At 39.6% G+C, this 18742-nt stretch overlaps 1 protein-coding gene across 1 annotated transcript in view; it reads left to right on the top strand.

The window, feature by feature from the left end:
• Nucleotides 1-1031: 1031 nt before the first annotated feature.
• Nucleotides 1032-18742, top strand: part of SREBF2 (sterol regulatory element binding transcription factor 2) — a 33165-nt gene continuing 15454 nt past the window's right edge. Inside the window, exons 1-8 of the mRNA XM_020787823.3 lie at nt 1032-1252; nt 11469-11858; nt 12931-13112; nt 14004-14144; nt 15976-16200; nt 16515-16629; nt 16816-16997; nt 17804-17996. Of these exons, the coding sequence (XP_020643482.3) occupies nt 1168-1252; nt 11469-11858; nt 12931-13112; nt 14004-14144; nt 15976-16200; nt 16515-16629; nt 16816-16997; nt 17804-17996 (1513 nt within the window). The 5' untranslated portion in view covers nt 1032-1167. The remainder of the gene's footprint in view (nt 1253-11468; nt 11859-12930; nt 13113-14003; nt 14145-15975; nt 16201-16514; nt 16630-16815; nt 16998-17803; nt 17997-18742) is intronic.

Below are 18742 nucleotides of genomic sequence, written 5' to 3'. Positions count from 1 at the left end.
CTTTTGGTTTGCCTTTAAAAGGGCATTGCCCAACTTCAGGTAAGTCGTTTCCTTCACTCTTTGAGAACTCAACATTTTTTGTGACTCTTAGCTATGCATACTTCCTCCAATTTATGAGAGATTGAATGAGATCCAGGAAAGCTTACAACCAACGCAACTTACAGAATGCTGACTCTCTTGTTTTTGCCATGCCCCTGAAAACCTGCTTGTGGCGTTAACCCCATGGCCCCTGCTTGTTTCACCAAACCCAGAGCTCACAAAGTTATCCCAACACCAGTTGATCTCTTTATCAACTTATTTTTCTTTTGAAAGACTAAGGTCCATCCAGTACTGACTTTTGAACAGAAACAGGTTTATTGATTACGCTTGGTTTCAGTAATAATTCTTAAGCACATACTTAAAGTTCACAAAGCTTCAATATTTTTCTTTAATCTCTTCTACATTAATTAACCCAGGTCACACGCTGACTAATCAAGACCTAATCACTCCTTAAACACTCTCTGCCTCAGAACCCCAAACTATCTCTCCCTAGCGCTCTCTGAATCCGATTGAATCTCTCCCTGGCTCCGCCTCACAGCCATATTACAGTACCATACAATTTATGAGTAATGCATAAATTATAGTGCATAAGTTAGGGTGGACGCCACACTTCTGCTTGTGTATTTTTATTTTCCACGGAGATGCCCAGCAACCTCTCCCGTTCATTTACAAGAAATATCCCGCGCCCGCGGAAAGACGGAGAAATAGTCCTTTAAATATCTGGGTCGAGTCATTCAGGGACTTCCCGCCTTCTTATAAGCATATTCAAACCAGGAAGGCGGACCGGCCAGCGAGGGCGCCGCCCTCACATCCCTATCCAAATGAAAGCTGCTGATCGCTGACGCACCATCACACCACGAGCCGCTTTGCTCGCTGATTGGCCAACGGAGACCTGGTCTCATTGACAACAAGCCGGAGGAGCGCGCGGGGCTGTGGATCCTCACAGGTGGATTGGGCGGAGTACGGAAGGGCTGGCCCAAGATGGCGCCGCCGGGGGTGGCTCGCGCTGGCAGCGGGCGCTGAGGGAGCGCCGCCTGGCCGAGGAAGGGTTAATGCCCTGGGTGTTGCCGCGGCCGCCTCTCCTTCGGACGGAGTGGCTGTGGCGGAGCCGGCCGTGCCTCGCCGGCTATGGAGAGCGGCGAGCTGAACAGCATGGAGACTATGGAGACCCTCACGGAGCTGGGCGACGAGCTGACTCTGGGCGACATCGATGGTGAGTGAGCCCAGGGTGGGCGCTCGGGGGGGGGCGTCCACGACCGCCCCCGAGATAGAGCCGTGGCCGGTAGAGAGTGGCCGAGGACTCCGCCGTAGCCGCCTGTCCCCCCAGCTGCTTCTCTGCTGCCTCAGGCCCCACAGCCACCACAGCGTTGCTACTGAGGACCCACCTCGGACGGCCCTAGGGAGATGGACGGGCAGGTGACGTGCCTCTCACAGTTCACAGTGCAAAATGCGCGAAAGGTTCCTGTATGGACCACATAGTAGACATTAAAACAGTTCCTGTGCCTCTTCTGTAGACACCGGCCCCACTGTAGAAACCTCGCTGTTCCTGTAGAATCGCCTGTGCTTGTGGGATTGCAGCGCCACGCTGTATATGCAGTCATCAGAGAGGTTGGAGGCGTCATGATTTCAGTGGGCCTCACACTTCAGTAGCTAGTCTTTGGACCTGTGTCAGTCGGAGAAGTTTTGAAATGGATCGGGTAGAAATCATTAGGATGGGATCTTGGTGTTTCGAGATGATGTTTGTTGGAAGGCCCTCTCTTCCCCCTCTCCTGCTCCGCCTTGTGCCTTGACAAAATCCAGAAAGTGAATTTAGTATTATTTGGTTAGTTGCATCATTTCACAGATAACAGACTCTCATGTAAATAAAGTGAATGTATAGGATACAAGGCAATGGCAATTAATATGCTTGAGTGTATGGAGAGTGTTACAAAGGAGGAGTATCATCTTTTTTGTAAAGTTTAGTCATTTCTAGGACAGACTTGGACAGTATGAGGCATTGTTTATAATGGCTCAGCATTTGAGATAAGAGGATCTGGTTTAGTGGATATAGTGTCAGAGGAGGACTCATACAACCTAGATTCAGATTGATCATGGAACCTAGTGGTAAACTATTCTGTCAACATCACACATATCTGGAAAATCTTTTTGGTAGCACCACAAGTTGGGAGCAGTTTGGCAGCATAGAAAAACAGTTTTAAGAGTCTCTCATTTTGATTTACCATATTATGTGTGACATGAAAGGCAGGTTTGTGTAACTTGGGTACAGTTGCTACTAGACATACATAACTCTTAGCTTCCAAATTTTCTGCATTGGGTAGTGTTACCAGGCATCTGTTTCCGCATGGCTAGAAAAACTGAACCTACTATGATTAAAATTGCCACCTAATTTAAAAATCTAGATGTATAGACCAGTCACCAGGATAGAATTTCAACAAGTGTTGTAGTGGCATTTACATTAATGTACTGTATTAGAGTTTTTTTTTTTAAGTAGCAAATGGAGAAGTACAGTTCGAAAGCATGTAAAAATGTGAGTTGATAAATAGGAACCATCTCGATGGGAAGGTAACAGCGTTCTGTGACTAGTCGTGCTGGCCACGTGACCATGGAAACTGTCTCCGGACAAATGCTGGCTCTATGGCAGACCTGGGCAAAGTGCGGCCCGAGGGCCACATATGGCCTGCGAGCCACTCCTGTTTGAACATCAAAACCATTTATAGCTTTTTGTCTAAAGTTGATCAGTTGCTTATCTTTAACATACCGCAAAAAACCTCTTTAGTATTTGTTAAGATTAACAAGTTTAAAATAAAAACAATCATAACATCACTGTTTCATTTTATTTTTAAGTAAAGTTGGTTCGGCCCCTGAACACAGTTCAGATTTTTCATGTGGCCCCCTATAGAAATTAATTGCCCACCCCTGGGCTTGGAGACAGGGATGAGCACCGCACCCTAGAGTGGGACACGACTGGACTAAATGTCAAGGGTAACCTTTATCTTTATTGTATATATATGTTTCTGATGTTTGCCTTCCTTCATATTGTCCTGCTGTCTTACTCTTCTCATTCTAGGTATATTCCAGTTTTTTCATTAACTACTTTTGCTTCAAGTTGCCATTATTTGCTAGTTTCACCATGATAAGAACATCTATTTTTAAATCCTTGCCAAAACCTAATGTTCAGCAGTATGAAGGGCTGGAAAAATTCCCCTTCAGAAGAATGTCAAAGTCCCAGTGGTCTCAGCACCTTATTCAGGTCAGAAACAACATTGGCAAGGACCCAATAAAGGAAGTGAGATCCTCTTACGTGATCAGCTCCTAAAGTATCTTACAGTAACTTGGCCATGAAAATTCACTGGGGGAGTAGAACAGGAAAAAACACTCTCACATGTGAAGATAACGAGGGTCCAGCCCCATGAGGCCAGATGATCCATTCATGAGTCTGCTGCTGCCGCGACCGCTGTGGAGCCTTCCAGTGGCTCCAGAGAATGTGTTTGGCTCACCACTCCTGGCAGGAGGTGGGATGACAAGCCTCTTTGCTAGGTTGAAGAGTGGCTCGCCAAACGCATTCTCTGGAGCCATTGGAAGGCTCCGCAGCAGTCACGGAAGCAGCGGACTCATGAGTGGACCCTCATTATCTCCACCTGTTGGGGAATCTTCATATGCAAATACTCCATCTCTACTTTAAATATTTAACTTACCTTAAAAAGCCCCGTTAGGATTACTGGATGGATGTATTTCGAACTGGATGGATGTATTTCTCCCTACAGCTTGTGAGGAACTAATGTAGGGAACTTTTAAATTGAGTGGTCTAGATATGTGTGGTCTAGATATGTGTGTAGAAATATAAAAGTGTATTGTTAAAAGCAATTGTACTGTGGTACAAAGTTGTAGGATGTCTAAGCTGGATGTTCTGTTACTTGTACAATTACTGAAGTATGTTTTTAAATCCATAAGATTTTCCCCATAATTTTGAGTGCTGTGTCATTGCAGAGTAATTCTGCTTTAAACAAAACAGTAACCAAAACATTTATTTTAACTGGTACCAGCTCCTCTTGTTCTCCAGCTGTAGTGCAGAAGACAGATCACAACCCAGAGTGGAATACATAGTCTGCATATGGAAGTTTCTGCATTCAGTACTGAGAAACTTGAGGGAAAAGAGCTTGGACAAAGTAGAGCCGAGGAAGACCTTTGTCCAAGACGAGCCTCTGCTGTTTGGAATAGACAGTGCTGTGCCAGATAAACAGTTGTTTAACACAATATGATAGGTTTCATACCTTCAGTGATATTTAGAAAATTAGGTGCCTATTGTTCTCCCATGTACCACTGTGATACACTATGTAGCTCATAGCTGATCTCACTGGTCATATCAGCCTAGGGTCTCCTGAAGCAAATTTGAAATAAAAATTGTGAAGACTGGGCACGCATGCTTCTGAAATGACAGCTAGGTAGAGAACATTTGTCTAAACAATACAAGCACTAATACATATATCCAGTTTTGGTGCTTGTGTCTGTTCAGTGCTTATGTTCCTAATTCTTGTATTTTAAGCTTTTCCAGCAGTACTCTGAATTAATGAGAGCTAAAAATATTTGTCTAACAGGTAGAGAAATTTGTATAAAGTTTTCCTGCCCCAGCTTTTAAAAGCTAATGGAATTCCTTTTTTTCTTGTGTGTTTTGAGCATGAGTCAAGATAATTAGACTTTCAGTGTATCCCTTAATATAGTACCTCACTGTGGAGGAACATTTTCCAACATTTTAAATTTCCTTTTGTGCAAACATTTATTTCCTTATTGCACCTTTTTTACTCAACATTTGCACATTTCAGGCAGTCATAATATTTATAAACTTTCCATTAGGATATATAAATGAAGTGGAATATATATTGCCAAAAGAGAAAAAACACTTTGCTTGAGCTGTGGCACTCAAAAATCATATTGTAAGAACTAAGTAATCGTCCTGAGAGGTGTGAAATGAAGCTAATATTTTTAAAGAAGTGGCACATGTCAGACATAACTTCTTAAGGCTGAAGGGTTTGTTTTACAGATCGCTGATACTGGCAAAAATTTTACTGATTTCAGTTCCTTAGGGATGCTTTTATTAGGGAGTTATCTTGTGTCATTCATGGAACTTTACCTGTGGATCTCTGTATATGTATATGTCTCAACTTTTCCACCTGTTAAAATTGTGTAATACTGCATTTTGATTATGTCAGGAGTCAAGTTTCTAGAGGCATGCACTGTAAGTAGAAAGATGAATTGTTTTATTTGGTGTAGACTGGACCGCAATACTGTTTCTTAATATGTTTTTAATTTTTTATGATATTGTACTTGCTAAGGTCATACAATTACATTTGATTTAAGAGGCAGATGATATGCCATTAGTTTCTGGTACTGTACATTGGATATCTCTATTGATGGTACTACAGTAATCAACTCCAAAACATTTTTTATTTTTTAAATATCAGAGTGTTCTGATAATTTGAATCCTGATATGAATAGGGCAAATTATCAGATCTCTTGTGTTGTTCTTACAATTACTGGAAGCTTAAATGTAGCTTTCTGTATAGTCCCCCCCCCCCAATGGATTCCCCTCAGAATTCATTTATCAGATGTATAACAAACCCATGAAATTGCTTGGGTTACTTATTCTTCTCCCACCCAGATCTACCCGAATCACCCGACATAGCCAGCAGGGGCGGCTGAGGGGTCTGATGCTGAGAGAGGCCTGGAAAGAAAAAACAAGAAACCGGGCCTTCTCGGCGGTGGCTCCTCGGCTGTGGAACACCCTTCCAACAGAAATTCGGCTGGCACCCTCGCTGGGTGTTTTTAAAAGCCAGTTAAAAACTTGGTTATTCAAGCAGACCTTCCCTCCAGTCAATTAAGTCTTTCTCCTTTTTTCTTTTCTTTGCTATTCCATCTTGGTAATCCTCTCTTTAAATTAATTGTTTTAAATTGAAATTGTAATTGTAATTTTATGATTTTATATATTTTTATACTGTTCTGTTTTATTTTGTAAGCCGCCCCGAGTAGACATGGTCTAGAGGGGCGGGGTAAAAATCAAATAAATAAATAAATAAATAAATAAATATTCAGATGCTAGAATTACCACTAAGATTTAGGGAAAGCATTCTATAGGTAGCTTACAGGATCATGTTAAAAACCAGAACATAGTCATAATCTGATTGATTTTGGCTGTTCAGTGAATTATGAATTTGTTGTCCCTATTCCTACATAAATATGAAGGAATTAAAAAAACCCTAGATTATTGAGATGAAACTGGTTTAAAATTAATGTTTGTACATTTTCCTAAAACAGATGTTTTATCTTAAAAATCGCCTATATTAAAAATATCAAGTAAAATAAACTGGTTTGAAATTGTATCTAACTGTAACCGACATAAATATATTAAAACTTGTGTATGTAACTGTCTTTCAAACACAAGTTTAATTCTGTTAGGTGTAAACAGCAAAATTTTTGAATTTTGAGTTTGGTGTAAAATGATTGCATTGTGATTTATTTTGTTTCCTTTAAAAGAAACCTCATAAAGTCAAAATTGTAGAGTTCAAAGTACCCCTAGCACAACCACTTCAAGAATCATCCAGTGTCCTGTTGATGCAGGAAACCCACAGTTAACACATCCCTTAGAGATGGCCATCCAGCTTCTATTTAAAAATCTCCAGTGAAACAGAGTCCACATCTCCAATGTAGGTTTTCCCATTGCTGAATGTTTCAGTCATCAGGAAGTTATTCCTAATGTTTAGTCAAACTTTCCTGCTTATGATCTGAACCATGAGTTTGGTACTGTCTTTCTGGAGCTGTTAAAAAAACAGCAACCTTGCTCCCATCATCTCTATGAGACACTTTGAGCACTTTATACTCGATGTTTGGAAGTAACTAGTTATAAATGATTTGTTAATTCTTTCAGTATGAAGTTAAGATTTCAATAATGAAGTTGCAGTTGCAACTGACAAAATTATCTTTATTTAATATATGCTGCAACCATAGTGTTTTAGCTACTTTAAGGATAGAGGGCAGCACTCTCACTAAATGGTGAAGGAGGAGTATCATATGGGTCAGGTGCTCTCTTGTATCTTGTGCTGCTGGCTACTACTTTTTTTGGATGCTGAAGTGACAAAAGTACAGTAGTCTGTTTTCTACCAAAGATAATGACTTGTAACTTTAATATGTTTTACAATGTAACCAAAAAGGTTAAGGTATACCATAGACACCCCCCCCCCAATAAGTGGATGCTAGATCAAATCAAGCATGAACTGTCTATAGAAATAAAATGTCTAACCTTGAAGCCATTGTATTGTGGGCACATAGTGACCAGACAATAGTCACTGGAAAGGCAAAAATGCTGGGGAAAGTTCAAGGCAGCAGATAATGAAGAACAAAAAATGAGATGGATTGACTTAATAAAAGAATTCATAACCTTGAGCTTGAAAGACCTGAGCAGGGCTGTTAATAACAAGACCTCAGAGGTCACAGTTTCATAGAGTTGCCATAAGCTGGTAATGCCTTGATCCTTAGGAAGAAGTTCAACACTTAGTCATTGTCTTGCCATCAAAACTATATCTCTTACGTCAGTACAGGTTATAACTAGTGTGGTCTCTTCATTTGCCCAATTTTTGGCTTCTTGCTCTCTGAAGATATCTCAAAATGCTGTGGCCTTGTTCACTTTGCTTTAATCTCTTCTCAGTTGAGCTTTGCTAAATAAATAGTCTTCTTTCACTCTTCAGACTACCATTTCCTTTGATTATCAAGTTTCTGTACATATAAAATTCTGTTAACTCATTGATGGTTAGTCGGATCATTCACTCTAGCTATGTTCTTGAGAGTAGTCTATCAGCTGACTTGAAGGAGGAGTATAACAAAGATAGGTGTATAGACCTTTATATTTGAACTCTAAACACTCCTTCCAAGTTGCTTCCATGCATTTGTGGATTTGATCATATAGTGGATCCTATGATTTTATAATCTCTGTTTTCTGTTTAGAATATTGGTTTTGCCTGGAGTTCTGGTGTCTGTAGAATAAGAGAAAAACTCAGTTAACCTCTCTCTTGTAGTATGTGTACCTGCTTCCTGGGTTGGATGAGATTTTTGATCCCATTTAGGATGTTGGCCTATGTAAGATTATTGAGGCTCCATAATTGTGTGCAGACGAAGAAATGCTGTATTTCTACCTTTGGCTGACATGTCTCTTAAGGTGGTAGCTTGCTTGTAAATTGCATTCTTGTCTGGGTTACGTGGGCTTCTACATGTTTCAAAGTGTGTATATTGTCTTTCTTAGTTCTGTAGTAAGGGTCTGTTGGCAGTCATGTTTATTATTTTATAATGGCAACTTTAATACTGTTCTCTTCAGAGCTTTTTTTGTGAATACATCACCTCTCAGCCAAAGTGAATGATGAATCTGTAAGAGTCATCTCAATTTCTGTTGATTTAATTAGCAAATTAACTGTGACATAAATTTATGTGTAAAATTATGGACTGAAGCTTCAGCTTAAAAGTTGAAAATCATTCTTCATTTTCTGATGAAAAATTGCAGTGAGTGTTTTGGTCCATTATAGCCAATTCAAAGGTAACGTTAAGGTAATACCCATATTAGAATAAACTAGGTGGTAGAATGTAATATCACAGGGAATTGCTCCTAGATCAGCTGCCATCTGACTTTATTTTTTGAAAAAGTGAACTGGGGTTCTGCCTGTCTAATCTTAGAAGGCTGTCATATTACTTAGGTCTGTCAAGTTCCTTACGCTGGGACTTTGTTCATTGAGATGCACCTCGTAAGGTGTGAAATGGGAAGGAATACTAATGTAGCTGTTGAATACCATGTGAACTTGGTCTTTGCTAGGAGCAGCTACAGTGGTGCCCTGCAAGACGATGTTAATCCGTTCCATTGAAATAGCTGTTTAGCGAAAACATCGTCTTGCAAAAAGCATTTCCCCATTGGAATGCATTGAAATCCGTTTAATGTGTTCCAATGGGGAAAATAGTCATGCTAAAATTGCCCATAGGGAAGCTATTTTGTGAAGCGTTGATGAACTGTTAAAATCGTTGTCTTGCGAAGCATCGGTCCCGGGGGGGGGGGAACCGTCTTGCGAAGCACGGACCAAAACATTGTAGACTATAACTCTAAAATACCAATGTTTTTAAGAGTAAGAATATATTCAGTAAAATCCATTTGTTAGCCTTTAAGATACTAATAATTTTAAATGCTCACTCAGCCAAACTAGTTTGAATCTGTGGAGGAAAATCTATGTTCTTGTCATCTTCCACTACTGCTACATGATTATTCTTGGTGTGCAGTATGTGGCGTGGCATGTTGATGAGCTGAATGCATGTACATGTCCTGTAAACATTCCCTTTATTTATAATTCTTTTATTTGTTTACCTTTCCCTTCAATCTGACAACAGTCTCTTTTCCAGGGTCTGCAAGTAATAGAGGTCTGATGCACCAAGGGGGACAAAAATTAATGCTGTCTTTTAATGTGAACTTTCTCTAAGAATTTCTGTTGTCTGTGTACATTCTGTAACTACAAGAACTTGTAACTCAGAATCTGGCAGGTTGCCACTATGATAATGAACATTCTTATCTTGCCAAGTGTGGAGGAGTAAAGGCTTGAAAGAAAAAAAAAGAGTGGTCTTCCATGGTACTGGAAAAACAATATTTTAGCTACAAATAGTGCACGTTATAGGATTTGCAACTGTCATCTTTGGTCATATCAACACATTGTAATGAAATATGTTCTAATTATTTCAATATACTTTAATTTTTCTCTTTTGTTTATGCTTGCTATCATTTTTAAAACACATTCACCTGTCAGGAATGTTGTGCTATTGACCTTGCACGGCTGGAGAACTGGCTAATTATATCCCAATGACTTTAGTAAATGCTGTACAAGCTTCATTTCTAAAAGCACTTTCATTTTCAGGACTACCTTTTCCCACAATCTCTTAATTATTTTAACACTCTATACCTATAAAATGTCAAATCTTGACAAGTAGACCTTTTTTAATAGACTATTCATATAAAATTTCACATGTTTCCAAGTAAACCTTTAAAAAATCCATCAAAATTTACAAATTGTTTAATAGCAAGAGATGAGAAAATAGTTACCTCTTGATTCTACTTCCCTAGATTGAAGTATGTTAATATACTGTATTTGATCTCTGTGAAGTCTTGAACATTGCAAGCCATTGGGATTCAAACACACTGGAGAAATACAATTTGTACTGGAGCACTATTTGAATTTTGCATATGGGTGTGTTCTGTTTCTCATGGAAATTAACCAGTAGTCATGAGAAATAGATTTCCATGCCTGTATGGTGGCTAAATGAATGCTACTTGAACACTGGAAGGACAGATGCCCACCCACATTAACCTTGTATATCTTCCATTGTTTGAATGTGTGGTATATAGATGGCAACTGCAGATGGATCCCTACTTTGATATTTAGACGCCTTTTAACAAAGTTTATGTTAGCTTTTTATTTACAGATTTGGACAGTGGAACTTCTTAATAAAACAGTTATTATTGTTCCTCTACTGTCCTCACCTCAACTCTTTTTAATAAGTTGAATAATTTGTTTATAGCTTTTCATTTTTTTCTTCTTTTTGCGGGAGATGGTAATTTGAATATTTCTGATTTTAATAATGGAAGTGGTAGTAGGAGAAAGGTGTCCACCTTCCATTAATTTGCAGCAAAGAGACACACAAAGAATCTCTCTACATCTTTGAAATGTTAATCAACAAACATCATGGGGTTTTTGAAGAACGTGTGGATTTTATAGTTGGCTTTGAAAACAAATAAATTAGTGTTTGTTCATTATATATTGGGATATGGGTGGAAGAGAGCATAAGTGTGCCACAGCAGAGAAGGACCTGTAACTAGTACAGTAGCTACCTCTCCTACAGCTTAGAGGAGGGAACCTGAAGCAAAACCTCTGCAGATGATGGTGTGAGGGCATCATATATTATCTCTCAGGTGGTTTTTAAAATTAAAGTCAACACTGTGCTTGACAACAGACTTCGTAGCCAGTGGAGGTATTTAATCACTGCACCATGACCACGTGTAAAAAATCTGATTAATAACCAGGCAGCCCTGCTTTGAAGCAGTGAGTTTTCAGACACTTTAACACCCCTGCTGCCCCCTCAGCATAGCACATTGTAGCAGTCTAGCTGACATGTGAACAAGGCATGGCTAATCACAACAAGATCTGGTTTATTTCAACATTCTCCACAGCTGGCGTACACCTCAGATCACAGTACATCTAAAACGTTTCCCTATCTTTGTGGATAAAGGGAGATGATTTTCCATCCAGAAGGGGCAAATAAGTGTTATATAGCTAGCTCATGCTGTTCATAGATGATCAGCCTACTATTAGAAGGTGATGAATACTGATACACATTCTCTTTAAATGGCTTTGTTGCAGAGATGCTACAGTTTGTCAGCAACCAAGTTGGAGATTTTCCAGATTTGTTTTCTGATCAGTTGTGTGGCACGTTCCAGAACAATAGTACATGTAATGGGGATGGAACATCTGATTCTTCATCACAGAGGAACTACAGCCAGGGACAACTCCAGTCCTTCTCAGCTAATACAGCTTCTCCTCAGCTTCAAACTGTACAAGTAAAAGTGTCCCAGGCAGCCAGTACAACACCAGCTCCACAACGGGCTGCACCCCCTCTTCAGCCTCGTCCCCAGGTGCAGCCTCAGCTTCAACAGCAGACGGTGATGATTACTCCAACTTTCAGCACTGCTCCTCAAACCCGAATAATTCAGCAGCCTGTAATATACCAAAACGCAGCCACCAGTTTTCAAGGTAACTCTCATGATCCTCAAAGCAGTAAGTAGTAAGATTGTAGCTGGCTACTGAAAATAACATGCCCTGATTTTCAATGAAAGCAAAGCTTGTCTGAACAAATAGGAATATTTAGAGCCAGTGTTGTATCTTTGAGATGTTACTAATCTTTGAAATCTGATCAGCTTCACTTTGAACTGAGATGATCATAAGAAAAGTTCTTCCCTGTTAGAAAGCTCTGATAGTAGGTTCCGAAGCTTTTGTCAGCTCCATGAGTATACGACCAGTTAGATCTAAACGCTGTATATCTAGACCGGATATTGGAAATTGAAAATTTTGAAAATTGAAAATGTATCTTGTTTTATCAGATGAGGCCAATTTAATAAACTAGGTGGGAATATACATTAAAAGCTCTAAAACTTCATAAGGGTGTTTGATGAATGGAAGATGAAAATTGATCTGTAAAATGTAATGCCTTGTGTTTAATGAACAAATTGTTTTTCAGAGTGTATTTTAAGGAAGGATGTGTATGAGTATTTGGTAGGCCGTCCTTCATAATGTCATGTAATTTCAGATCAGAAACTGAGCATGAGTGTATACACAGATGCATAGAATTTGTAGAGTCAGAGAGATGGTTCTAAGTACGTTTATATAGCTGGGTGTGCAGCTTGTGGTTTTCCAGTTGTTGCTGAACTGTTAGCAACAGTTGGAAACACCTCACAGTTGCTTCTGGTGGCTAAAGATTCAGGGAATTGCACCTCCAGGGTCACAGGCTGCCCACCACTGGAGTATAGAATCAGAATGCAAGTGACAGTGGAAGATTAATGACCACATTAAGAGCTTGCCTAAATAAATATTGCAAATGCAGGTATAAACTACTTCTTGATGCCATTTTCTGTGGTTCTGCTTGTAACTGGTTCATAGCTCTTCACAGATTGCTTTGTTGGGTTGAATTCTGCTATGAGAAAGCATTACAGGTGCCTGGCAGAAAACTAACCATGGTTATTGGTCAGCAATTGCAGAGATCCCTAGTTTATTTTCAGGATGAGCTTTCCTTAGGTGCTTTCTCTCATTTGTCTTGTTTTGCTTTCAGTGCTGCAGCCACAGGTACAGAGTCTGGTGACTTCCTCCCAAGTTCAGCCAGTAACCATCCAGCAGCAGGTGCAGACCATGCAGGCTCAGAGGGTATTGACGCAAACTGCAAATGGCACCATCCAGACACTGACGCCAGCCACAGTCCAGGCTGTAGCTGCCCCTCAGGTCCAGCAAGTTCCAGTGAGTAATTTTGTGCTGCTCTCTTTAGGTTCAATGGGATTTATTTATGGGCACTTTCCAGATATGTATGCTTTTACCATAACACTCCAGATCAGGGGGATAACATCATGATGATTTGGCATTCAAGTACTGAATGTAAAGCATACATCATTCATGGGCTAAACTGTGGGTTAGGGCAGTGATAAGAAAATAAGCCATGGTGATTGATACTGAAAGAAAGTGGTTAGAGAAATTTTTGGAAAAATGGCCAGCATTTGCATTTGGAGTATGCAGCTGTGATTGTCCACATGTTTTTGGACTTTGGCTCCCATAACTGCTCACCCTTGGTGAAGCTGGCTAAGACTTATGGAAGTTATTTGAAGGACCATAGTTGTGCACCCTTTATTAGATCTGTAATAATAGAGTTATAATATATCCAATTGGCTGTTGACTTGTAAAATATCACCTGCTGTGTTAAGCGGAGGAAGAGTACATTAGCGGTAAAGAACTATTTCTTGTTTCACTTATGGAAGCTTTTAGCAGATGGAGTCTGCACTGTTTAGAATGGTCTTCTTAGCTACCAGGGAGTTTCATTCCAAAAAAGGGCATGGATATGATTGATGCACCAGATACTGTGCTGGAAATCAGATTCCATTACCAAGTGCCTAACTGTGGGCATATAGTATTTGATTTACTCTTGGGGTCTTTAATAAGTTGGCTCATTGGTGAGTTCATTTTGGCTTCTAGCATGTATGAAAGGAAGAACGTAGGGTGGAGTTCTGTTTAAAAATAGTTGTCTTTTTTGCACATTGATGCTTTATGGAGTTATACAGATGCCAGTTTTAAAAAGAGATTTCCATTTGCTGCAACTTTCATTTTCTTGTATTACATTTCTGCTGTCTCTTCTTCCAGGTGCTTGTCCAGCCACAGATAATCAAGACAGATTCCCTTGTCTTAACAACATTAAAAGCTGATGGCAGTCCTGTTATGACTGCTGTTCAGAATCCAGCATTGACAACACTCACTACACCTATCCAGACAACAGCCCTGCAGGTATTGTTGGGCTTCTTACCTTCTTCATTCTGCTTTCTTTTCTCTATTTCCTCTAGAGTTGCATTTTCTAGATCCTTTAAAAATACTTTGAGTAATTTAAAAACTGCAGTGTGCATGTCCATTTTGGAAAAGGGATCATTTATATGGCACAGATCTCTAAGAGACTATTTAGAATAGATCATGGGTGTTTTCTTAAACATGTTTGGCTACACTTAAGCTCTTTCTTGAGTGGTGAGTATTCCAATACTGGAGGCATTCAAGAGAAAATAATCATCTCTCATGTACCTTGATTTGGATTCCTTCACTGAACAGCAGGTTGGACTTGATGGCCTTAGAGGCCCCTTCCAACTCAGTTATTTTATAATTCTGTGATTGGAATGTCTGTACCAGGGCCGGGAAAACTGCCACCCTCCAGATATTGTTGGACTCCTAGTTCCCATTAAACCCAGCTAATCTGGCCACAAGTTCCCTGCCTCTTACTAAAATGGATTCATACAGCATGTGTACTATAAAGTTTTTAAAGTGTGATTCACTAGAATGAATATGTATGTTTAAAAAACAAGTTTGAAAAAAGGCCGAACAGTCAGGAAACCTATCTAGATGGTTCAGGACCATAGAAAGGTTCCTGGATATTGCTCAAATTTATGCTTAATTTGAACAACAACATATCTCTATCAGAGACAACAGTTTAATGTTCTTGGCAGTCTGTACTTACCGGAGGACTGAGACCAAGGTCACATTGCTTCTCTGCGGACTCTGTAAGTCACACATGTGAATTGTTTCTGTGCCTGCACAAACTCTCGGAACGTTCTAGAGCCTAAAGAAAACTTTTAGACTAGTCCCCTACAGTGCTCAGTTTCCTTCCTTCCTACTGTGGAAACATCTCGGATAGAGATGGGCACAAACTGCTGGTTCAGCAGTTTGGTGTGGTTTGTTTCCCAGCCAAACAGTTGATCAGTGGTTCAGTGCCCCACTTTCTCCATGTGGATGCCCACTTGGTGGCAGTGCCCCACCTTGCCTCCTCAGTGCAATGTGGCTGAAAAATAAGAGGCAAATCCTATTTTAGATTGCATTAACAGAAGTGTAATCTCCAAATCCCATGAAGTACTAGTTCTTCTCTAGCTGACATTAGTTAGGCCTCATCTTGAGTACTGTGTCATGTATTCAAGATGAAACTGTACTTTAAGAAGGATGAAGAGAAACTGGAACAAATTCAGAGGGCAACAAGGATGATCAGGGAATTGGAAACTAAGCCCTGTAAGGAAAGACTGAAGGAACTGAATATTTTTAATCCTCAAGAAAAGAAGAGTGAGGGGAGATATGATGGCATTTTTCAAATATGTGGAAGGTTGTCAAACAGAAGAGGGACAGGATCTGTTCTTGATCAACCGAGAGTTCAAGAGGTTGGTAAGAGCTCCAACATGGGAGGCGTTTGAGAGAAATTTAGAAAACGTGATGTACTTTGATTTGGATTCTTGCAGCGATCAGTGGGTTGGATTTGATTGCCTTATAGGTGCCTTCCAACACCATTATTCTGTGAGTTTATGAAAACAGACCATTGTGAAAATGGAGTGGAGCTGTCAGTCTTTTTTGTGAAGTGATATTATTGCTCCAGGGAACTGTCCACAAATTATGGACATATACAGATGCCTTGTACTGAATCAAATGATATGCGCATTTAGTCCAGTATTGTGAAAAAAAGGAGCTTTCCTTGATCTTATGCACGCAGAGGCTGAGCTGAGCTGTATAGCTATACTGTGTGCTTTCTATTGTCGCTTTGTGCTTTAATTATATAATTACTCTCTTACTTGATTTATTACTATTTTTGTAGACTTTAGTGGGTGGCAATGGGACCATCTTGACCACAATGCCTATGATGATGGGAGGACAGGAGAAGATGCCTATCAAACAAGTGCCTGGTGGTGTCAAGCAGCCAGAACCACCAAAGGAAGGAGAGAGACGGACAACTCATAACATCATTGAGAAACGATACCGATCATCTATAAATGACAAGATCATAGAACTGAAGGATCTAGTCATGGGAACAGATGCCAAAGTAAGTGTTTCTCAGTGGATGAAATACCAGACATACTCTTGTAGTCACAGCCTTGCCTGACAATTTACTTACTACTGAAAAGCTGTAATCATTTGCTTGTTAGTGAGAGTGCTTGTTGTTGCTTAGACATTATATGGAAAACTGATTTCCTGTTATAGATGTCAAATATATCTTAATTAAATCTCCTTTAAGCTTCCCTCCCTGTGATTAGAAAACACACTTCAAGCTTGCTGTGTTAACTTGTGCAGAGAGACTGTCTATGACATTATTTACTGTATGATGTATTTTCTCTAATGTATGCAAATTCTTCACAGATGCACAAGTCTGGTGTACTGAGGAAGGCCATTGACTACATTAAATATCTGCAGCAGGTTAACCATAAGCTGCGACAGGAGAACATGGTCTTGAAATTGGCTAACCAGAAAAACAGTTAAGTAATTGGAGCAGGTGATAACACAGTGGTTAATCGAGATACATTATTATTTATCCATTTTTTTCGTGAGTAGGTAAAGATGAACAACTGTGCACAAGAGAGCATGATGATAAAAATAGACTGAATGGCAGACATCGCTGTGGATGTGAGTAGCTAATATTTGCAATCTCTGATCTTTACAGAGCTTTTGAAAGGTTTTGATTTAAGCAGTCTGGTGGATAATGATGTGGATCTGAAGATGGATGATTTCAACCAGAATGCTCTGTTGATGTCTCCTCCAGCCTCTGACTCAGGATCACCAGCAGGTTTTTCCCCTTATTCAATTGATTCAGAGCCAGGAAGCCCCTTGCTGGATGACACAAAGGTAGTTAACATTCCTAAAGCGCTCTACAATAGAAGGTGTATATATGAGTGCATATCATTTATGAAGAAAGGTGGTGTGTGTGTTGGTTGAGATAGAGACCTGCTATGTACTCAGGATTTATATACTATGGTAAATTTTTGTTGTAGAGAAAGACATGAGTCAAGTGGGGAAGATTATGAGTTTATTTGTACTTGTCATGCTAGACTTTCTTTCCGTAAATTCTTATGCCATAGTTTAATTTAAAGGTTTGATCCTCCATCCCGTAATGAAAATCATTAAATAATGTATCTTTATTCTCTCTTCTCCAGTTTACTTTAATACATGTGTAAACAGAAATAACCATTGTTAGTCCAGTCTGTAGGCTTAATGTGGTCAATTTCAACAAGAGCACTAGCTCACTATTTGATCTATAATCTCTCAAGAACATTAGACTTGATAGTAGAGTTCAGTTACAATTTTTGGAAGAGAGATTTTAGTACTCATGAACATTACAGCTGTTAAATAATCATGTAAATTTACCCAGGGCAAAGAACTACAAATATAGTGTTTTTTGAATGAGAAAATTAATAGTGCCTCTTTCTGGCTTTTTACATCTGTGCTATCATGCCCAGATGAATTTATAAAGGCAAATGACAGTATAATTTTTATACAATGATTTTTTCACGCTATAGTAAGTTAACTGTAAAAAAAAAAAGAGAAGAAACTATAAACTTGGTTGTGTGTAATCGGTAACAATTATCTTTGTTACTTCGCTGTCCTCTCTGTCCCTCCTTCACCTTCCCCCACCCACCACTATTATGATCTAGGTTAAAGATGAACCTGACTCTCCAGCTGTTGCTCTTGGGATGGTTGACCGTTCACGGATGCTGCTTTGTGCTCTTACATTTCTCTGTCTCTCATTCAATCCACTGACATCCCTGCTGGAGGTTCAAAGGACATCTGACCCAGATGGCCCTGTACATACTGGTTCTGGGAGGAGTGTTCTGGCAATAGATACAGGTACTGTCATAAATCCACATTTTCAGCATCCTCTCCTATATTTTCAGTGGTGTGTTATGTATTCTTAGAGGATCAGATATAATAGCTGAAAAGAAAATCTGGAGTGGTATGAACATGTCCTTATTGCAAAGATCTCTTTACTTTGAAATTTCTGCAGTGGGACTCCTGTATCTGCATGATCTGTTTCCGCAGTTTCACTTATCTGCTGTCTGAAAATATTAAAAGAAAACCCCCAGAAATATGCATTTCCATAATGTCATTACCAGAACTGGCCAGTAGAGGGAGCCAGATGCAATTCTATGTATCTGGGGTTTCTCTTCCCCCAGAGGTGCCCCCATCACTGAAGATGGCAGAGATACTTGGAGTACCGCTTCTGGGAATATTTTAGAGTTTAGGCACTGTGGACGCTTAATGTCTTCCAGATTGTCCCTTCAGTATGCAGGTTAGCTTTCACTTGCTCTCTAGCAGCAGTAGAGAAAAACATAGGTGGCATTCCCTAAATCTTTTTTTTTTTGGTTAAGCTTGTAAAATGGACTGAATGGGGAACAAAGTTTGTAATTAACTGTGTGGCTTCTTGTGAGCTTAAAAGTCTGAAGGAGAGGATTACTAGACTCTGATCTTTTACCTATTCATATACATTCTTGTTTACACTGTTTATTTTATCAAGTTTCATCTCAGGTTGATACTGACTGACATTTGCTTTTTCTTCAAATCCTATGTTGCTTGTCATCATCAATGATTCCATT

The sequence above is a fragment of the Pogona vitticeps genome, chromosome 5, assembly GCF_051106095.1.
Source record: "Pogona vitticeps strain Pit_001003342236 chromosome 5, PviZW2.1, whole genome shotgun sequence".
Classification (NCBI taxonomy): Eukaryota; Metazoa; Chordata; class Lepidosauria; order Squamata; family Agamidae; genus Pogona; species Pogona vitticeps.
The sequence above is the reverse complement of the archived record's forward strand: the minus strand, read 5'-3'. Positions and strand labels throughout refer to the sequence as shown.